Source organism: Cydia amplana, chromosome 19 (assembly GCF_948474715.1).
Source record: "Cydia amplana chromosome 19, ilCydAmpl1.1, whole genome shotgun sequence".
Lineage (NCBI taxonomy): Eukaryota > Metazoa > Arthropoda > Insecta > Lepidoptera > Tortricidae > Cydia > Cydia amplana.
Genome location: NC_086087.1, coordinates 6,951,030 through 6,971,388, shown reverse-complemented (window position 1 = coordinate 6,971,388; position 20,359 = coordinate 6,951,030). Strand labels below are relative to the sequence as shown.

Sequence of the window (20,359 nt, the reverse complement as noted above, 5' to 3'; positions counted from 1 at the left end):
GAATTTAATAAATACCAAGTTATCTCTTACCTTCTTAAATCTAATCAGCATATGTAAACAAGTTTAAACCATTTGCTGAAATTGTAGCCATATTGTGAGATAAATCTATGATGCTAGTAATATCTAGTCTTATATTTATATACTATTGTAGTATTTTGGTAAATGTAGGTAGCTCGTAAAAATATGTCAAATGTCAGTTTTGCCGTGAAATACATGTCCGTTACGTTGCTATCCGAGTGTTTTAATCCAAATTAAATCCCAAACACAATATTTGGCGACGAGAAGTACCTAACGCGATAAAATAAGTGATAAACTAGTGGATTTATTGTTAAAAACGATGGCAGCGAGCGCTAACGTGATTTATGGCGGCAATCTCACGTTCGACCACAACGCGCAAGAATGGAGGATTTTTAAGGAGCGCTTTGAAGCTATGTGTTTTGCAAATGATTTGACGGACACCACCGACAAAGCGGGCACAAAGCGGCGTTCCATACTCCTTACGACGTTTGTGGAAGAAACTTACCGCGTTGCAAAAGATTTGGTGTACCCAAAAACGTTGAACACCATTGAATATTCTACCCTCCTTGAAAAGCTAGATGCTCATTTTGAGTCACCTAGGTGTTCGTTTGCTGAACGTTATAAATTTTATAAAGCGGAGCAACGGACCGGCGAAGATCTAGCGGAGTGGGCAGCGCGAGTGCGAAGTTTGGCACAGTTCTGCGGGTTCACGACGGAGCTCGATACAGCACTGCGGGATCGTTTCGTTCTCGGGCTCGAGAACGCTAAAGAACGAGAGAAGTTGTTTGCGGAGAGCGTCGACAAGCTGACTTTTAGCAAAGCGTTACATCTGGCGCAGGCTACTCGCAGCGCCCGGCAGGGCCTGCAAGCGACCGGCTCGTCCAGGCAGGCGGCGGGGGCCGCCGGCGGCGAGGTGTTCGCGGTGCGCGCCGGCGCCGCCGCGACGTCCCAACCAAACAACTCTAATAATACAAGACAAGCCTGTGCAGTATGCGGATATAAAAACCACACCAAGGACAAGTGCCGTTATATTAATTACTCGTGTAAAAAGTGCAATACTAAAGGACATCTAAGTAGGATGTGTAAAACGAGTGATAAAAAGTTTAATTTCATTGCTGAGGAAACCGATGACATACATGAAGGTATCGTAGATGTTTATTTATATAGTATCAGATGTGATAACGGTAAACCTATGCAGCAGGTGGTGTCGATGGCTAACGAGAGCGTATTGTGCGAAGTAGACAGCGGAAGCGCTGTCTCAGTGCTACCTGTTAGTGTTTATGACGCGTTATTTAAAGGAAAATATGCCTTAAAGAGATCCAATGTACGATTAAACTGTTATAATGGTAGCAAAATATTTCCTTTAGGCCGAGTTTTATTACCGATTACTTTTGAAAATGAAACGGAGGAAATTGACATGTTTATTATCGAGGATACAGCGGATCAGCCAATTTTGTTAGGAAGAGATTTCATTAGTAAGTTCGATTTACATCTGTGCAGTAAGAATTGTAATCATTTGAATAGCGAGGATGACGTCATCAGGTCGTTAAAGGATAAATATTCGAAAGTTTTTTCTAATGAGTTGGGCAGGTTCAATAAATATAAAATAAATTTAAAACTAAAAGAGGATGCGCAATTTAAATTTTTTAAACCTCGAACCGTGCCCCTGGCTTTAAAACCTAAAGTCGAGGAGGAATTGAACAGATTGGTTGAGTTAGGTATTTTGGAAAAGGTTAGTCATTCCGATATGGCTACACCCATTGTCCCTGTTTTACGGCCCGACGGCAATATACGAATTTGCGGTGACTATTCCGTGACCTTGAATAAAGCATTGTTTATCGATAACTATCCACTGCCGCGTATCGAAGACCTATTTTCTAGGTTACACGGGGGGGAAGAATTCTCGAAATTGGATTTATCTAGGGCATATAATCAGTGTGAGCTGGATGAGTCATCAAAGAAATTGACGTGTATAAATACACACAAAGGGCTTTATTGTTATACACGCCTCGTTTTTGGCTTATCCTCCGCGCCGTGTATTTTTCAGCAAATTATCGAAAAATTACTTTCGGGAATCGACGGAATATGCATTTTTCTCGACGATGTACTTATAACTGGACCGACCCGAAAAATACACGTCGAGAGGCTCGAGCAAGTCCTCAGTCGACTTAATGACGCCGGTTTGTGTTTAAAACAGGATAAATGCGAGTTATTTAGGAGTTCTGTGGAATACTTAGGGTTTGTAATAGATAAACATGGATTACATAAATCCAAAAATAAAGTTCAAGCCATTCTTAATGCAAAAAGTCCGAAAAATGTATCTGAACTTCAATCTTTTCTAGGCTTGCTAAATTACTATCGGGCATTCGTACCTAATGCTTCGGGTATTTTAAACCCGTTGTATGCGTTGCTTAAAAAAGATTGTAAATGGTATTGGGGTGTGGAGCAAGAGGAGTCATTTGTGAGAATAAAGGAGGAGTTAGCGAGTGAGCGAATCTTAGCGCACTACAACCCGGATTACGTCACGATTTTGACCACGGATGCCGGACCGGCGGCTTTAGGGGCTATTTTGGCCCAAAAACAGCCGGACGGCTCCGAGCGCGTCGTCGCTTATGCCTCCCGTTCGCTCACGCCCAGCGAAAAAAACTATGCTCAGATACAAAAAGAAGCGGCATCGCTAATTTTCGGAATAAAGAAATTCCATTATTATTTGTACGGCAGATCGGTACCTTTTGTTTTAAGAACGGACCACAAACCCTTAGTATCAATTTTCGGATCCAAAAAAGGTGTTCCCGAATTAGCAGCAAATCGGTTGCAGCGTTATGCTATATTTCTGTCGGCTTATAACTATGAGATCGAATACGTAAAAAGCGAACACAACGTTGCCGATTTCTTGTCTAGGGCCACGCTGGATGAAACGCAAGGGTGTCCCGAAGGAGATATAATTGATCGGGCAACATACATAAATTTTATATCTGATTCATTGAAACCAATTACGGCGAAAGATATTTGTTTAGCAACAAAAAAAGACGCGGTATTGTTGCGCGTTAAGTCTTATATAGAAAAAGGGTGGCCACGAAAATTGAAGGATAATGACTTCAAAATGTTTTTTAACTGTCGTACAGAGTTGACCTTGGAAGAAGGCTGTATTTTGCGTGGCCATAAAGTAGTCATACCTTCCATTTTCCGGGAGCAACTTTTGAATGAGTTGCATGATTCTCATCTCGGTGTGGTAAAAACTAAATCGGAAGCTAGAAAACGAATGTGGTGGCCAAATATAGGTTATGGAGGCGGACGACCACGGTGTTGAGCCTGACGCTCCAACTGAAGGTCATGGCCTTGACGACCTTGACACTAGGCGGCAACGGCCGATAAGAAGTACTAGGAACAAGGACGTTAATTATAAAATTTAATGGGCCTCTAAATTATATAAAACCTATTGTAAAAGGTACTAAGTAGGTAGGTAATTAGTATTGTATTCTCTAGAGTCTAGTGATTAAGTATGTACTTACTTACTAAAACTGTTTTAACTTTTTTTTTTTTTGTGTCGATTTCTTTTTTTTTTTGTGTAATTTACCTATCACTCGAATCCTGCCAACCGAAATTGTACCATGTCTTTCAACTGGGTTGAAAATGGCATAGGATTGAAAACTTAGGCTAGTGCGTTAATTGTTGGGGGAGGGTGTAGAAGGCGATATGGCCTTATTATTGGTTAGCTTTTTGGCAATAATTTATTATTGTTTTTTATTTTATTTTAAAATCTAAATAAGTACACTGTTTGGATAAATATTGGTGGAGGGATTGTAGTATTTTGGTAAATGTAGGTAGCTCGTAAAAATATGTCAAATGTCAGTTTTGCCGTGAAATACATGTCCGTTACGTTGCTATCCGAGTGTTTTAATCCAAATTAAATCCCAAACACAATAACTATTTATTTTTTGTAAAAGTTTTAAATAAATATTTTGTAAGAGATGAGGTGTTAGCTTTTTTTTACTTTGCTTCATAATTTATTGGCTAACAACAGGCCAAAATCTGGCTCCTGTATAAATAGTATAGTCCATCATCCAGTTCCGTTGAAACTGTTACTCTTTGGATTCTTCAGAATCTGTGCCCAATTGTAGTTTTTATAAGCAAAATTTGTAGATAGTTGGAATGCTACACCGCCTAATGTGTCTCTTATTCATGCTAAGTTTGAGGAGTAGATAATAACAATAACTTGAGGTGTCCCATTTAACGACACTGTAGGGAAGACCATCTACAGTCAGCAGCAGAAGCAGGGTTCAGAAGGATAATTATCAATGATTGTTATCTTGATAATTATCCCTATAAGTATCGTGATTTATCGCCAGGATATTTATCGGATAATTATTGCGATAATATTCAAAAATCCTATAATTATCTGGATGATTTTTAATCCTGAGCAGAAGTTGCTAAGCGGGCGAGGTGTTCAAAATTGACTTGACATGTTCTTATCCTCTTAACAATAAAGTCGCATCAAGACCTTTTTGAACACCTCGCCCGCTTGGCAACTTCTGCTGCTGACTGTAAAAGCTCTTTTGTCACTTTGAACTCCAGAATTTGTACAGTCACCATCAGATATATTGGAGCGGTCAAGGCGCTCACAAATATCTGAGCCCACCTCTATTGTCAAGGCGTTAGAGTGAGTGTTCAGATATTGTGAACACCTTGGCCGCTCCGATATATCTGATGGCGACTGTACATACTCCACTTACTGAAGGTTGGTAGAGCAGAAAGAGCTAAGTTGCTTTCTCACTGTGTCTGCTCGACATACATATACAAATACTAGAGATCTTGATCTGTGACGGTCTTACCTTAAAATCAATTTTTCACACCTCCTATTCAGAAAAGAGCTTTTTCTTCCCTGCTGGGAGGGATCAAAGTGGCACTTTACTGTTCAAGCACACTATTTTTGAATTTTTTTGCACATTATTTTTTTTAGCTTAAATAATCTGTTTAAGCATCAGATTGTGTCAATTTTTTTATTTTCCTCATAGTTGATGTGAAAAGCAGCATGTGTCACACGGTATCAAAATTATTTCGTCTTGGGCGTGGGCGTTAACACTTGAATCCCTCATTACGCTCAGGATTCTACTTTAGATACTATTGTAGAATCCATCGCTCCTTCAGGATTCAATGTACGCCCTTGACGGAAATATATCATTTGGATCCCTTGTAACACAAACTACTATTATATGCCAGTCTTCACCACATTCACATTGACCTTACATTTATTTTTAGTTTCTGCAGTAAGTTTCTCTGCAGTACTAAACAACTAACAAAACTTTTTAATTTTTCAGCCGTGTCACACTGCCCTTAACAGTCGAAGAAGTGAGTAATTCAAATCTTGTTATATCCATACTATACAGAGTGGGAAATCATCCTTTTCTCAAAAATGGACGGCAAAGTCGACGTTGCCGGTTAAAAAATAGGTCGCGAAGTGCGTAGTTTATGGTCATTCAAAAAATTAAAAAGTTAAAAACATTGCAGTCTCGATTTCGGGACTGCAATGTTGCATACAAATTCCATTATTTAACGAGTTCCAAACTTTTTAAAACTTTAAACGGCCATATAAAATGAATTAAACAGCCAAACAGATGATCAGCACTTATTATTATAATGTTGGTACCGCGACTATTTAAGTGTCTCAAATACGTTGGCGTATTTTCAGCAGAAAAATGCACATCTTTTTTTTTTAAAGGCGGCAAGCAAATCTTTTTAATGGTTTTACTTTTTTCTGTGAAAATTAGAACGTTGCTTCTGTAAAATATTTCTATTTCTTGCACCATTTTTGAGAAAAGCACTATATATGACTCGGCTGGAAGGCTACTTGCTGGCTTCGGATTCAATTAAACGGACTCCCAAGGTCGTCCGTTTAAAACGAATCCTCAGCCCGCAAGTAGCTACTTCCGAATCTCGACAATAATGTACTATTATCATCGTATTTTCACGAATGTGTTATGCTATTTCAGTCAGTCTCACTACAAAAAGTACTGAGGTTGACTGAAGTAGCATGACAAATACGAACGTTTCACGGATTGTACTCTGTACATTTGTACTCTGTAGTTTCTATGCTGTATCTGTTTATTTATGATAGAAAATATCAATTACCATTTAATTGGTGCCATTATTAAACTATCATATGATAACTCCATATGGAGTTCCATGTTATTCAATGAGGTTACATAACCTGAAGTGCTATCTTACATAAAATACCTAATTTGTAATTTGTTAATTTCTCTAATTACTGTATGGTGCCCAAAAACTCTCTTATTAGCATGCACATATAAGGTTTTTCGGAGACATACAAGCTGCAAAAAATGTATGCTATCTAGAAAGTATTTGTGGCGTTCCATGCCTAAAGGGTCCTTATGCATAAGATGGGAAGCCACATTTTAACTTCCGGCGCTTAAATAAAGATAAACGCGTGCGTATTTTTCTATGCCTACCTTTTGTTTACACGCCTTAGGTAGGTAATAGTGATTCCACCATTACAATTTGTGGGTTTTTGAGGCACCCAGCGTCCCCCGAGCGTCGGCGTCTAGCCAACTCTATGGCTGTTGCTCGACGCAACGTTGGCGCAACTGCGTAGCGACGCCATTTTCCATAGCGCTGACTAGACGCCGACGCTCAAAAGACGCTAATCTTTAAACCTCATTAAGTGCCACCCCACACTAGCGTCTTTCGAGCGTCGGAGATGACTAGACGCCGACGACGCTCGGGAGATGCTAGTGTGGGGGTGGCAAAAAACAATAAACTAAGTGTAAGGCCTGAGTGGACGCTCGAAGCGGAGCGTTCGGCGGGGCGTGCAGCGTGGCGTCGGGCTCTCAAGTGATTTGAGCAGCGTGTACTAAGGCCGCTCCTATACGGTTGCATTTGTTTGACATGCACGCCGCACGCCCCGCCCCGCTGCACGCCCAACTCGAACGTCCACTCAGGCCTTGCACTAACGATTCGATGTTTTATTGTAGTATCAAGTCGCTCAACTATACTGCGTGGCGGAGGTCTCCAAAAACGAAACCGGCGGCGGCGAGGGCATAGAAGTTATTAAGAATGAACCGTTCAAAGACTACCCGTTGCTCGGTGAGTGCTAGTGCTAATCTAATAGAAATAATACAATTGACGGTGGGTGTAAAGGAGTCTAGACTATGGATTCTCGGAATGTCTTGTCGAAGATCGTTGCCTTGGCAGTTACAACAAATTTATAGTTTGTCAAACCAAATTGTCAGTAAATAAGAACAAAAAAAATCTTTTGGGTGCTAGTACTAGTGTAAAACAAAGACAGTATGATTATCTCTGTCTAATGTTTGAACAGACCTTTACGAGACAGACCTTTGACAAATTATACTTATGCGATTTGTCGAAAAACGTACATTACGTACAGTCACCACACGGGATTGTTAAGCCATTTAAGCTCCTAGTTAAATTGGTTGTTCCACTTGATCCATACTTCTATGGAATGTCCAATTTCGCTAGAACCCTACATGGCGTAACAATCACGGAGCGAGACTGTACCAGGGGGTTTTCAGAAAAAAGTGTAGGTACCTTTTGCTTTTGTGATAACGTAAGCCCAAGAACGTTTTCCTATAGGTATTGGCAGTTTTTCCCACCCCCCGCCGTTTCAATACGTTAGATGAGAACTGTTGGATAGTGAATTCACCCATGCGATGCACTGAACCGATTACTATTTGATTGAAAAATATATAGAAGCTTGTATTTACATGATAATTTTATTTGCATGCAATTATAGTGCATTGCATGCATGCAAGTATATCCTATAACAAGCAAACTGATTGATTGATTGATTGACAAATTATTTTGCACGAAATTCTATACCATGTTTTATAATAGGTAGTATTAAATAATTAAGTAAATCGCGTCAGATAACGTGTTTTGTCGTGTAAAATACTCGTAGTTATCATTGGTTTGACAGTAATTGTATCGGTGGAGTCAACGATTTTCGATAAGGTGATTTGAAGTGACATTCTGTGCTAAGATCGCGATTTACACTAGGATATCAGAGCTACGCGTAGAACGCTCATTTTTACAAGCTTTTATTATAAAATATATCTTAATAAAATCACGCGATATACTCGTGACCTTTCACGTGTACCAACGAGTTAGGATTTCATGAGGCGTATTCAAATTTAAACATCATATATTTATAGATTCTTGACTCCACTCATTGATAATAATATAATATTTTTATAATTGAAATGCGTCTCCTTAACTAAGGAGGTATGTAATCGATTAGTTCAAGAACTTAAGCGCATGTTGTACAGAGTAGGAGCTCCTAACTAGTGTAGCTCTTATAGTTCCTTTTTTTGACATTAGAAAGAAGAAAAACAATCTAGACGTGTCTTTAATGGTGATCATAAAAAGACATGTCAAGATCGCTTATCTTTGTAATACTAAAAAAAGCGGCCAAGTGCGAGTCGGACTCGCCCATGAAGGGTTCCGTATTTAGGCGATTTATGACGTATAAAAAAAAAACTACTTACTAGATCTCGTTCAAACCAATTTTCGGTGGAAGTTTACATGGTAATGTACATCATATATTTTTTTTTAGTTTTATCATTCTCTTATTTTAGAAGTTACGGGGGGGGGGGACACACATTTTACCACTTTGGAAGTGTCTCTCGCGCAAACTATTCAGTTTAGAAAAAAATGATATTAGAAACCTCAATATCATTTTTGAAGACCTATCCATAGATACCCCACACGTATGGGTTTGATGAAAAAAATTTTTTTGAGTTTCAGTTCGAAGTATGGGGAACCCCAAAAATTTATTGTTTTTTTTCTATTTTTGTGTGAAAATTTTAATGCGGTTCACAGAATACATCTACTTACCAAGTTTCAACAGTATAGTTCTTATAGTTTCGGAGAAAAGTGGCTGTGACATACGGACGGACAGACAGACGGACAGACAGACGGACAGACAGACGGACAGACAGACAGACAGACAGACATGACGAATCTATAAGGGTTCCGTTTTTTGCCATTTGGCTACGGAACCCTAAAAACCGAACTATAGGTCGCGGACTGGAATCGTTCATAAATTGTATAAATGTAGTCGTGAAATGTATGGGATCCTATACATTCTACGACTCTTCTCTTTCCGCACAGACTATACATTGCGTTCTATCAAATACATCTATAAAATGAACTATCTTAATTTGCCGCTCGCCGCTTGGCGTCCAGTCCGCGGCCAGGGGCCCGTTTCTTAAAAGCTTGTAACTTGTAATACAAGCGGATGTCCCTTTTTGACAGCTTTTGTCAGAAAGGGACTTCCACTTGTATTACAAGTTACAAGCTTTTGAGAAACGGGGCCCAGGAAGCAAGTAGAGATTAGCGAAAATGACTAGTTTTCTCTTAGAAAAAGTATCTTTCGCTAGAAAATAATCGATCGCTAGTAGCTTTCTCACTGCCAATCGGACAGTCTTTCTGGTTCGCCCGGGCCTGAATGGCTTGTGGAACTACAACTGACAGTCCTTTGAAACTAGTGCAGGCCAGGTTTTACGGAGCCCCGGTGGCATCTAGACCAGGGATGTTGCGGATGCAGATTTTTTGACATCCGCGGATGCGGATGCGGATATTTTAAGGCTCACATCCGCGGATGCGGATGCGGATGCGGATGTCAAGATTAGGTACTTAGAAAACGTCAAATATTACATTTTTAGTATTTTTTTATTGAAAAAAAAAACGATACGATTAGTATTTGAGCAAGAATATAGGTGCGTTATATTCACAGACAGTCCAACCTCTAGACATAGCATAGTCGCGCTACCCCCTCTGCCACATATAGGGTAGCGTTACTCAATCTTCGAGTCAATCCCGTGCCGTGATTGGTCCGTGTCTTTGAACGGACCAATCACGGCACGGGATTCGCTCACCTCGTTCCCCCGCACCCCCGTATTTTCGGCAGCATCGGTTTCATGAAAGAATTGGCCTAAGCTCAGTCTAGAGGTTGGATTGTCAGTGGTTATATTTAATAAACAGTAACTTGGCCGACTTTTCTGGATCTAGACGATTTCGTTATAGGTAATGACGAAATTACCTAGCACTTACGCCGCCACTAAGATGTTCCTCTATCGACTTGTTTGACATCCGCATCCGCATAAGATCCGCATCGATTTGATGCGGATGCGGATGCAGATGCGGATGTTGAAAATAATGCGGAAGTTCCGCGGTTGCGGATGCGGATGCGGATGTTCGCAACATCCCTGATCTAGACAGATTACATTATGCTGTACGAGATACTTAACTGTTGGGCTTGGACTCTGAACATGTGTTAAAAAATGTGCTAAAATTATAAAACCATTATATTTTCTAATTAGCGTAGGGTAGTTTTCCTAAATTAGTCGATTGTACAGATTAATCGTCCACTCTTTTAACTGACAAACCTTAAGTCACTAATTAGGTATCACCGTATCAGAGGGCCTAATAACGCCCTAATTGGAGTAAAAGTCGTTTTTTATATTATAAATAATATAATAATAAATAAATAAATAATAATTTGGTGTTGCTGCTAGTGTTTTTAATGATTCACACGGGCAGTTTCTTTAAGGCGTATTATAAAGTTTAAAGTACCGTGTACCTATTTAATTATTTGTAATAAATTGTATATATGCATGGTATGAATAGCATGTCTTAATTCGAAATAATAGTGATGCTTATGCTTACCTTTAGTTTATTTATAGGTACGCTCTGGTTATTAGAAAGTTAGAGATTGTCAATTTATATGTAGAAGTCAATACGGAACGAATATTAAAACCTGTGGATAAAAGAGCGAGAAATAATCTATCTTATGTCAAGCATTAACAAAGTGCAGTATCTGTCATCAAGTAAATTTTATTACATCTGTAATTTCGGTGCCATTTACAATTCAACAATCAAAATATCATTCACTCGCGTTATCTAATATTTATCCGAATTGATTTTAACCGTCTAGACGCTATTATAAGTCTATTAGTGATTATTATGCATCAGCTTCTTATTTAATTAGTGGGTTTCCTGATTTTTATATTTGTATGGTTATTTTTTACGCATGCCTTTTATTCTAGGCGGACCTAGTAACCAGTCTTCAGACATTAACGGTACCATAGAGAATTTTATACTTTTTTTGGTAAAAAAAAAAACTAGTACTAGTCTGCACAGTTGCATATTTATATGTTTATGTTTTATGAAATCACTTAGACGATTGTTTTTTGTGTACACTTTAGATATTTTGTATGTAAAACAAAAAACATATCTAGGTTCACTTATTAGGGTTCCGTACCCAAAGAATGAAGATAAAAATACTGTAAAGACCATGCCTGATTAAAAGTAGTGATTAAGTAGAAGGGACCGTGGGTGTCCCATTTTGATTGGCTACAAAACAACAATTAGTTATTAAAAAAACCTTTTCTTCTTTTACTATTTTAGCCCCGTGTAAATCTTATTTTTTCTTTATTTTTCGATGTCTCGGTTCATTCAAGGTGGGTCTAGTGCAAATACAAAATCCGAAGACGATGAATGTTCGGTCTGCTCTGGATGTCGTACGGGTACCACAGAATTATCCGTTATTATATTTAATTTAAATTGTTCTAATTCTTAAAAATTACGAGGGTAAAGTCGGGAGAGATGGCCTAGAAATGTCTTACTTTTGTTTAATGTTTTTTTTTAATCTTCACGATTTTCGCACATTTATTTAATTAAACCGCGTGTAAATCAATTCTGATTGCCTATAACGTCTTGTTCGCAAAATGAAAAAATACGCCAATTTAAGAAAAAAAAAATGAACGTACACGACAACTTATAATAAAATCAGTTGCAAGGAAAGGAAAGATGGACCGCTTTTAAAATCTCTATTAGGTAAGCTGTGTGGTAAGAAAAGACGTACGTACATATTCAAGTTCTTATAAATTCAGGTTCCCCTTTAAAGGAACTTAGACAATACAATTTTATTAATTATTTTCATTAGAGTAGGTCCATCTCTCCCGTTTTTGCCTCGTAGGTATTATAGCGAGCACAGTTGTAGTTTTTAATGACACTATTATAAGACTGACTAGTTTTGTTAACTGAATAAATTACATTTGTAAAAAACTTAATTTGTAATCAATGTAATCATGAATAACATTAACTATCGTACATTAGGTACTTATTATTATGCACGATTTAGTAGTGTTGTTAAATTGTGTATATTAGATGTAATTACTAGCACTGTTTTATTAAGATGCGAGGTGAAGTGATTTTCCTATCGTAGATATTTGATATACAGAAATAATATAACTGGTTCCCTAGATTAGATGACATCGAAGGTTTTTAAATATTTTGTATCAAGTCAAGAAACCGAGCGGCTCTTTAACGCCCAGAAGTCCTACTGCGAAAAACAAAATTGACATTTCTTTAGCTGTCTCTGCTCGAATATGCAAGAGCGATAGAGAGGCAGTTACGAAATTACGATTTTCGTGTTTCGCTGTAGGCCCTAGAGTCCCTAGAGTCCCTAGACTCTCAACGACCCCATCCACTGCCCCTTAGGTAAAAGCAGTCTCTATATTTAATTAAATAATTACAAGAGATGTGTGTGTAAGTGTATCTGCATCCTGCTGTTTAGCAGAACAAATATTTTAAGAAGTATACCACTGGATAAGTGGACATATACCTATTGTTAATATTAGTTAACGTTAACTGTACATTGGATTGTGAAGCAGTAATAGAAGTACGCGATTTACTTCCTCTTTTTTTCTCTTTTAAAGTTTTCTACCATACATTTTCTTGCATCGATAATTATACACCGCGCATGTCGCCTGGCAACGTCAGCAGACGATTTATACTATCGCAAGTGAATCATGCTATTATACAATTTACGCCCTATTGTGTCATTATCCTAACACTAAAGACACACGAGTGTTAATGCATCACTTCGCACTTTGACACTGTTTCATCTTCAAGCCAACTTAGACCTTATTCGTCATTCTATGAGGCACATTTGTCTTGTTTACCCTATCATACCTACTGTTTCGAAGATGACGTCAAAAACAAATGTGTTTGCACAGTTGTAGCAATATTTAGTTAAATGTTCGAACTGTCGTTAAATGGTTTCAACGTGTCAGGTTTCCGATTCAGTTTTCAAGCATTTTTGCGGAATCTGAATCGTGCGATTGTTACAATTTTATCGTCGTCTTATCGTTCGGATTGGACCATTTACACAATAATAAAAATGACGTGTAATCGGCAAAACATAGCTGTTACAGTTTCTAGCTTATTATAGGTATACTAGTATGTAAAAAAATATTGTGTATTTGGGTTAATCAACTTTTTCTTGTCACACGTTGCTATGGTTACGGTCTCCTGAGTCACTCTTAAAATTCTAGGTTTTTCTTATTTAAATGAAGCAAACTTGCATTTTATGGTAGTTATAAGACGTTTCCATAATGGGACATCTACTGAGCATGTTAGTAGAACATGGTACAGCAGTTCTTCTAACAATCTATGCTACTATTGTCTCCTCGCTGATGGGACAGAATAATAACAAAAAATAGTTGATTGACCCATTTATCACGAACACGTGTCATATCAGTCGCTAGCGCGCGATACATCGTCTTGAGCCTTTTGTGCCTAATCTCGATCGCTCAGTAACAAAAAAAAACCAGGCCAAGTGCGAGTCGGACTCGCGCACGGAGGGTTCCGCATCATCAACAAAAAATAGAGCAAAAAAATCGTGTTTGTTGTATGGGAGCCCCCCTTATATATTTATTTTATTATATTTTTAGTATTTGTTGTTATAGCGGCAACAGAGATACATCATTTGAGAAAATTTCAACTGTCTAGCTATCGCGGTTCATGAGATACAGCCTGGTTACAGACGGACGGACGGACGGACGGACGGACAGCGAAGTCTTAGTAATAGGGTCCCGTTTTTTACCCTTTGGGTACGGAACCCTAAAAATGTAGCGCTGGAGATACATAATCACAATAATCAGGATAAAACATACCTACAAAGCATCTAATCCTTTCGCAACTTAAGATTAAAATCTCATTTTGAAAACCAGACCGCTAAGCAGACATATACCTACCTATTAAAATATTTTAATCAATCCATCGCACTTTTACATCTATGACGAATTTAACGACCCTGTAATTATAAAAAAAATTGTAAAATAGACACTTTTTAATCTATTTATTGTATTTTCTGGATCAATCAACTATTTCTTGTTGTTATTCTGTCCCATCAGCGAGGAGACAATAGTAGCATAGGTTGTTAGAAGAACTGCTGTACCATGTTCTACTAACATGCTCAGTAGATGTCCCATTATGGAAAGGTCTTATAACAACCTTAAAATGCAAGTTTGGTTCATTTAAATACGAAAAACCTAGGATTTTAAGAGTGACTCAAGAAACCGTAGCATAGCAACGTGTGACAAAAAAAAGGTGGTTAACCCTTCTACACTTCGGCCTTGGGCGACATGATATTCTGTGCGAGTGAAACTAATTAATTGGAACCTCGTAAAAGTCTTAGCGGAAAGCAAGACACAATAAATGGGTCGAGAGCGCCACATAGCCTGCGGAGATGGGTCAACATCGTCGTTGTGTAACCGTTGCACTTATTGACTGGGTACTGGGTTGTGATATGGCTTAATACAAGCTAGTTTTCAATGGAAAAAACAGAGCAGCTTTAAGCTTTGTGATCCACCGGCTACTAGGTATTTACAATTTGCTATTCGACATGAAAACGACTCTCGAAGACTGGTTGTTCTTACATAGATCAATAGAGCAATTCGTAGTCTGCATCCTCTTTTAAAATTTGACCAGTTAATATTCATATTTCTTTAAAAATATATCGTATATTAGGAAAAAAGTACCTACCTGTTCGTTTTCGCTTTTTACATTCGTTAAATAGATTTGCTGAGCCAAATGGCTCACGAAATTTGGTCGTTAGCACATCTCACGTCCTTCTTCACTGAAGAACAGAATAAGTAATTTACTGAACAAAAGATTTGTCGTGCATAACTTCGCTTCAGCGCCAGATCTTACAAATCAATCCACTAACATTAGGTATTTACATTACATTATATTCACAACGCGCTTTGAGTTCCTTCCAAAAGTGATCTGATCTCACATCCCAAGGCGGCCTGAGTGGCTGTCTCAATTCCCCCTGCGTCCTTCAGTTTCTTATTATCCTAACTTTGCTGTCGGAAAAACAATTTTTGGCTGGAAGTATCGGCATTGAAGTTGTGGCCTCGCGCGCGACCATCGAAACTTGTTTGTTACGAAGGTCTTCTAAGATCTATCTAGACACAGTGCAGGCCAAATGAAATAAGCCCACTAAATTAGCACTTTCGACCCCCGTAACTAAACTCCTGTTTGAATTTGAATCAAAATTAGTAGGTAGTGACTCTGCCTATGAAGCAGGAGATCTCGGGTTCGAATCCCGGTCAGGGCCTTTATTTGTGTTATCACGAATGTTCCTGAGTTATGTATGTTTTCTATGTAGGTATACCCGTTTGCTTAGCTTGGGGCTAGGCCAATCTGTGAAGGATCTCCGCAATATTATTTTTTTATGAGTAATTATGATTATTGATTAATGATTACTAAATCCTATTAATAACAAACCTCTCACCATTCTCGAGACAATGACTTCAAATTGAGAATTGAGTAGGTACATATTTCGTACTACTAGGACACAAGTGGGTACTAATTTTCGTGCCATGTTACAAGATTTGCCATGTCACGAACTGTTAAAAAACATTGTGGTATTGCATCCTTATAGGAATGAAAAATTAATAGGTACCAGTAAAGTTTACCTTATTTATTACGTCAGGAGGTGCCTTCTAATTTAATATTAAAAGCTGTACGACTTTGAAACATGACGTGTTTCTTTACGTTGACAGCTGTCAGCGCTATTTTTAACGTTAATAGGTTCGTAAACACAAAAGTATATTCAACGTTCGTTCCACGTCACAATAGTTACGATCATGTTCAGTATTTTTGTGTACCACAATGGTGGTAAACAACCATACGGTCCTGATGTTGATGACCAAGAGATTACGTGCCGAAAAACGCAACGACGTTAAATTGATAGAAGTACAAAGTGCCTCTTGCTTACACTATAACAAGTACCTGCTTGCTGCTAATATATACCTAAAGGCTTCGTTACACAGACGCATTTTCCGGGCGGGGCGTGAGCATTTTATATGTAAAAGCGGCGCGCCCCGCTCACGCCCCGCCCAGAAAACGCGCTGAGTGACGAAGCCTTAAGTCGGCAATAAAGGCAAAAAATATGAAAGGTTTTTTTTATTATTCAAGACGCTTTTTTTTTCAATCGGTTCCTTCAAAATCTTTGGCCTACTGTACTGCCCTGTACCTCTGGAAGTCTTCGATACAAAACGTTGAGCGCAAAAATATCTGACAGCCATATTCGAACTTTAAGATACGTCAAATATAAGATATTGAAACGATATGGATCCATATCGTTTCAATATCTTATATTTGACGGATCTTAAAGTTCGAATATGGCTGTGAGTCAAATATTTGGTCAGATATTTTGCTTCGTTGTGCCGGATATTCTTGCAGGCACTTGGGTGCAAATAAACTGAACAAATGTGTTCGTTTCTTCATGTTGCTAATTATTGATCAATGAATTAGGAATTTTTTGGCGTTGGCTTTGTGTTAATCAATACGCATAAACACAGACGGTATTATAGAAATGACCTAGACATTCTAGACAAGCTAGCAGTATGCATCGCGGATGTTTACATCACTATACTTGCTCCATTCTAGATATGATTAGACAGAAGGAAAAATGGTTGTACCTAAATATTGTTTAAAAAAATTATAAGCTGATTTCACTGCTTAATTGAAATACAATCAAACAAGTTTTACACATTGTGAAATTAGACCAGTGGACTCTATTCTAAGACTGGGGTCTACATTATTCTAAAACTATTAGTACACGTCATGGCTTAAAAGTCTTGTAACCGGGCCATAAAATCCAAAAAAAAAGTAGGTACAAATAAACTCTCACGAAAAGAAAATACCGCGCAGAGAACCACTAAAAATTCATACAAAATATGTTTAATCGTAAGGCCAATGGGTTTGGAAGCCTTGAACGTTATATGTTACCTAGAAATACGAGTTTTACATGAACATTGAACTTAGCAGAGAAGGTGTTATAAAACCTGCTCGATTGACGTTACGAGACGACAGTTACGTCATAAGACGTAAACTTGTTCTCCCTTTCAATCGAATGACGTAAAGTTTTCGTTGCTGATAAGAAAATTCGCTCTATTTTAATGCTGAAATAATAACTTCTTACAGTTCTTACCAACTACCTCAGTTAACCGGTAGACCTATCCTCCTAAGGCCCAAGGTCCTACCTATAGTACCTCTTCAGTTCGACGAAATTGAAATCCTATTTAATTGGAACAGAGTCGCTTTTGCTTTGTTTCGTTTAATTTTCCAACAACGCAAAACCAACTCTATTTCTTACACTATAGGTTCGAATTTCAGTGGCAAATTTTAGATTTTTCATTTGTATTGCTGGGCCTTAGGAGGCTATACTTGATAGAGCGGGGCTAAATGTTCCGCAGATAACAAATAACAGCTGAGCCTTACATAATCCCGAATTTTATGTAACTTTACTCCCAGTGATAAAACAGTGTGAGATAATAGTAATACTATTTAAATGGGCCTTTTTATTTCCTAATTAACTACTTACATAATTACGGCGTAATTCATAAACGTCTGCTAAGTTAATCAGCTGATGATCGTCGTTTGTCCCACTCCATGGCCATAGAGAAATATAGTAAGACAAGAGTGCTCACTCCATACATCAGTTAGACTATTAATTTCAGTGTCTACATCTAGCATCGAGTAGCGGAACTATCAGTACTGCTACTTGACAATAGATGTAGCATGCACCGACCGGAAAGTCTTATCTCAACAGCATAAGACTTTCCGGTCGGTGCTACATCTATTGTCAAGTAGCAGTACTGATAGTTCCGCTACTCGATGCTAGATGCTAATAGTCTTTTTGGTACTAAAACTGATGTATGGAGTGAGCAATCTATGTATTTTTTTCTCTATGTCCATGGCATAACGACAGATAGGGACAAACGACGATCATCAACTGATTAAGTTAGCAGACGTTTATGAATAACGCCTTTAGTAAATGATAAAATTGTAGCATCACAATTGTGGGGGAGGAATTTCCATTGTATATTTCCATTAATACACGTATGATTTACAATTGTATGTTATGTGATTATGTGTAAGCTTGACCTTATGAACACATTGACTGATTTTTAATCTCGGGAGCCAGAATTATAATTATACATGTATACTAACTTTTCAATGTCAACTTTGACGTATGAGAGAATGTCGCGTTTGTGTCCCTCACCTAGCACCTAAACGTATGTAGTTTAAAGTAGTAGTAGAAAGAAATTGTATTTTAAGTTCTACAATAAGTAATCTAACCGGCCAATAACTGGCCACCTTAAACTAAAAATTAATTCTATTCACCTATAAACATAATTCATAAGTGTAAGGCCTGAGTGGACGCTCGAGTTGGGCGTGCAGCGGGGCGGGGCGTGCGGCGTGCATGTTAAACAAATGCTAACGTATGCTAAGTCGTCTACTCAGGTCTTACACTTAGCGGAGCGTAGGCGGGGCGTGCAGCGTGGCGTCGGGCTCACAAGTGATTTGAGCAGCGTGCACTAAGGCCGCTCCTATACGCTTGCATTTGTTTAATATGCACGCCGTACGCCCCGCCCCGCTGCACGCCCAACTCGAGCGTCCACTCAGGCCTTACACTAAGGTTTCAATAACTGGCCAGCCTTGAGTAACTATTAGCCACCTTATACTAAAATGAATTCTGTTTACAGATGAATAGAATTCATTTTTAGTTTAGGGTGGCCAGTTACTAACAGGTAGCCAGTTACTGGCGAATTACCTTACATAAAACAAGTACGAAATTCGAAAGAACATCGCTTTGAAATAATTGTTCAATCAACTTCCAACTCTATACAACAAGACACTAAGTCCATTTTCGTTGCACAGGCGGCAAGTTCTCATCCGGGCAGTACACGTACAAGATCTACCACTTGGCGTCGAAGGTGCCGGCCTTCATCAGGCTGCTGGCGCCCAAGGGGTCCCTCGAGGTGCACGAGGAGGCGTGGAACGCTTACCCTTACTGCCGGACTGTTCTTACGGTAAGTGTGAGAGAGATAGCTTGATTAAATAGATTAGGGCACACTTCTTTCACTGTGACTCCCTTAGAAGTTGCCATTTGCGACGTTCCCTTCCCATAGTGCCTATACTACTACGCTAACTCGAACTGTCATAGAAAGAATAATGTATGTCGAGGTGCACGAGGAGGCGTGGAACGCTTACCCTTACTGCCGGACTGTTCTTACGGTAAGTGTGAGAGAGATAGATTGATTAAATAGATTAGTAAATTTCTTTCATTGTGATGCCCTTAAGAAGTTGCCATGCGACGTAGTACTACGCTAAGGGCTCATTTAGACGGCGCGCGAACTCGAATGCGATTTTAGTTACATTGCGGATTGAGGTTACAATAATTCAGCCGACCGATCAAATAACGCAATGTAATGAAACTCGCATACGAGTTCTCGCACCGTCTAAATAAGCCCTAACTCGAACTGTCATAGAAAGGTAATGTACGAGTATGTGGATCGCTTCGCGACGCCCCTGATATGATATGTGATGACGCGACCCACTGGGGGCGTCGTACGCACAGTTAGGAATTAGGAAAGGCCAGGGGCCCTAGCCAAGATGACCATCGTACATTGACAAACGCCACGTTTATTAGAAAAAAAAATAATCTTTGAGCAACTGGTTCGAAATTACTGCTACCATGGCAACAAGGTACAGTACAAGAGAAGGTTCATCGACCAACGACAAGATCCTATTGTCGTCACTACGAAGTGACGTAGACAAATTGTTATTGTATATTTACGGGGTAATTTTGTTCACGGCATATCTACAAATATGTAATAAAAGCGGCCAAGTGCGAGTCGGACTCGCCCATGAAGGGTTCCGTATTTAGGCGATTTATGACGTATAAAAAAAACTACTTACTAGATCTCGTTCAAACCAATTTTCGGTGGAAGGTTACATGGTAATGTACATCATATATTTTTTTTAGTTTTATCATTCTCTTATTTTAGAAGTTACAGGGGGGGGGACACACATTTTACCACTTTGGAAGTGTCTCTCGCGCAAACTATTCAGTTTAGAAAAAAATGATATTAGAAACCTCAATATCATTTTTGAAGACCTATCCATAGATACCCCACACGTATGGGTTTGATGAAAAAAAAAT

The 20,359-nt window shown here is 38.7% G+C and overlaps 1 protein-coding gene and 1 long non-coding RNA gene across 3 annotated transcripts in view; both read left to right on the top strand.

Moving 5' to 3' along the window:
- LOC134657020 (uncharacterized) overlaps positions 1 to 20,359 on the top strand; it is a 46,474-nt gene that overhangs the window by 11,654 nt on the left and 14,461 nt on the right. The gene's annotated exons all lie outside the window — the stretch shown is intronic.
- LOC134656940 (phosphatidylinositol transfer protein alpha isoform) overlaps positions 1 to 20,359 on the top strand; it is a 31,381-nt gene that overhangs the window by 661 nt on the left and 10,361 nt on the right. Inside the window, exons 2-5 of one of the 2 annotated variants that reach the window (XM_063512497.1) lie at positions 5,337 to 5,367; positions 7,008 to 7,119; positions 11,100 to 11,132; positions 19,075 to 19,226. In XM_063512497.1, coding sequence (XP_063368567.1) covers positions 5,337 to 5,367; positions 7,008 to 7,119; positions 11,100 to 11,132; positions 19,075 to 19,226 — 328 coding nt within the window. The remainder of the gene's footprint in view (positions 1 to 5,336; positions 5,368 to 7,007; positions 7,120 to 11,099; positions 11,133 to 19,074; positions 19,227 to 20,359) is intronic. The other variant, XM_063512498.1, reaches the window with a different exon arrangement.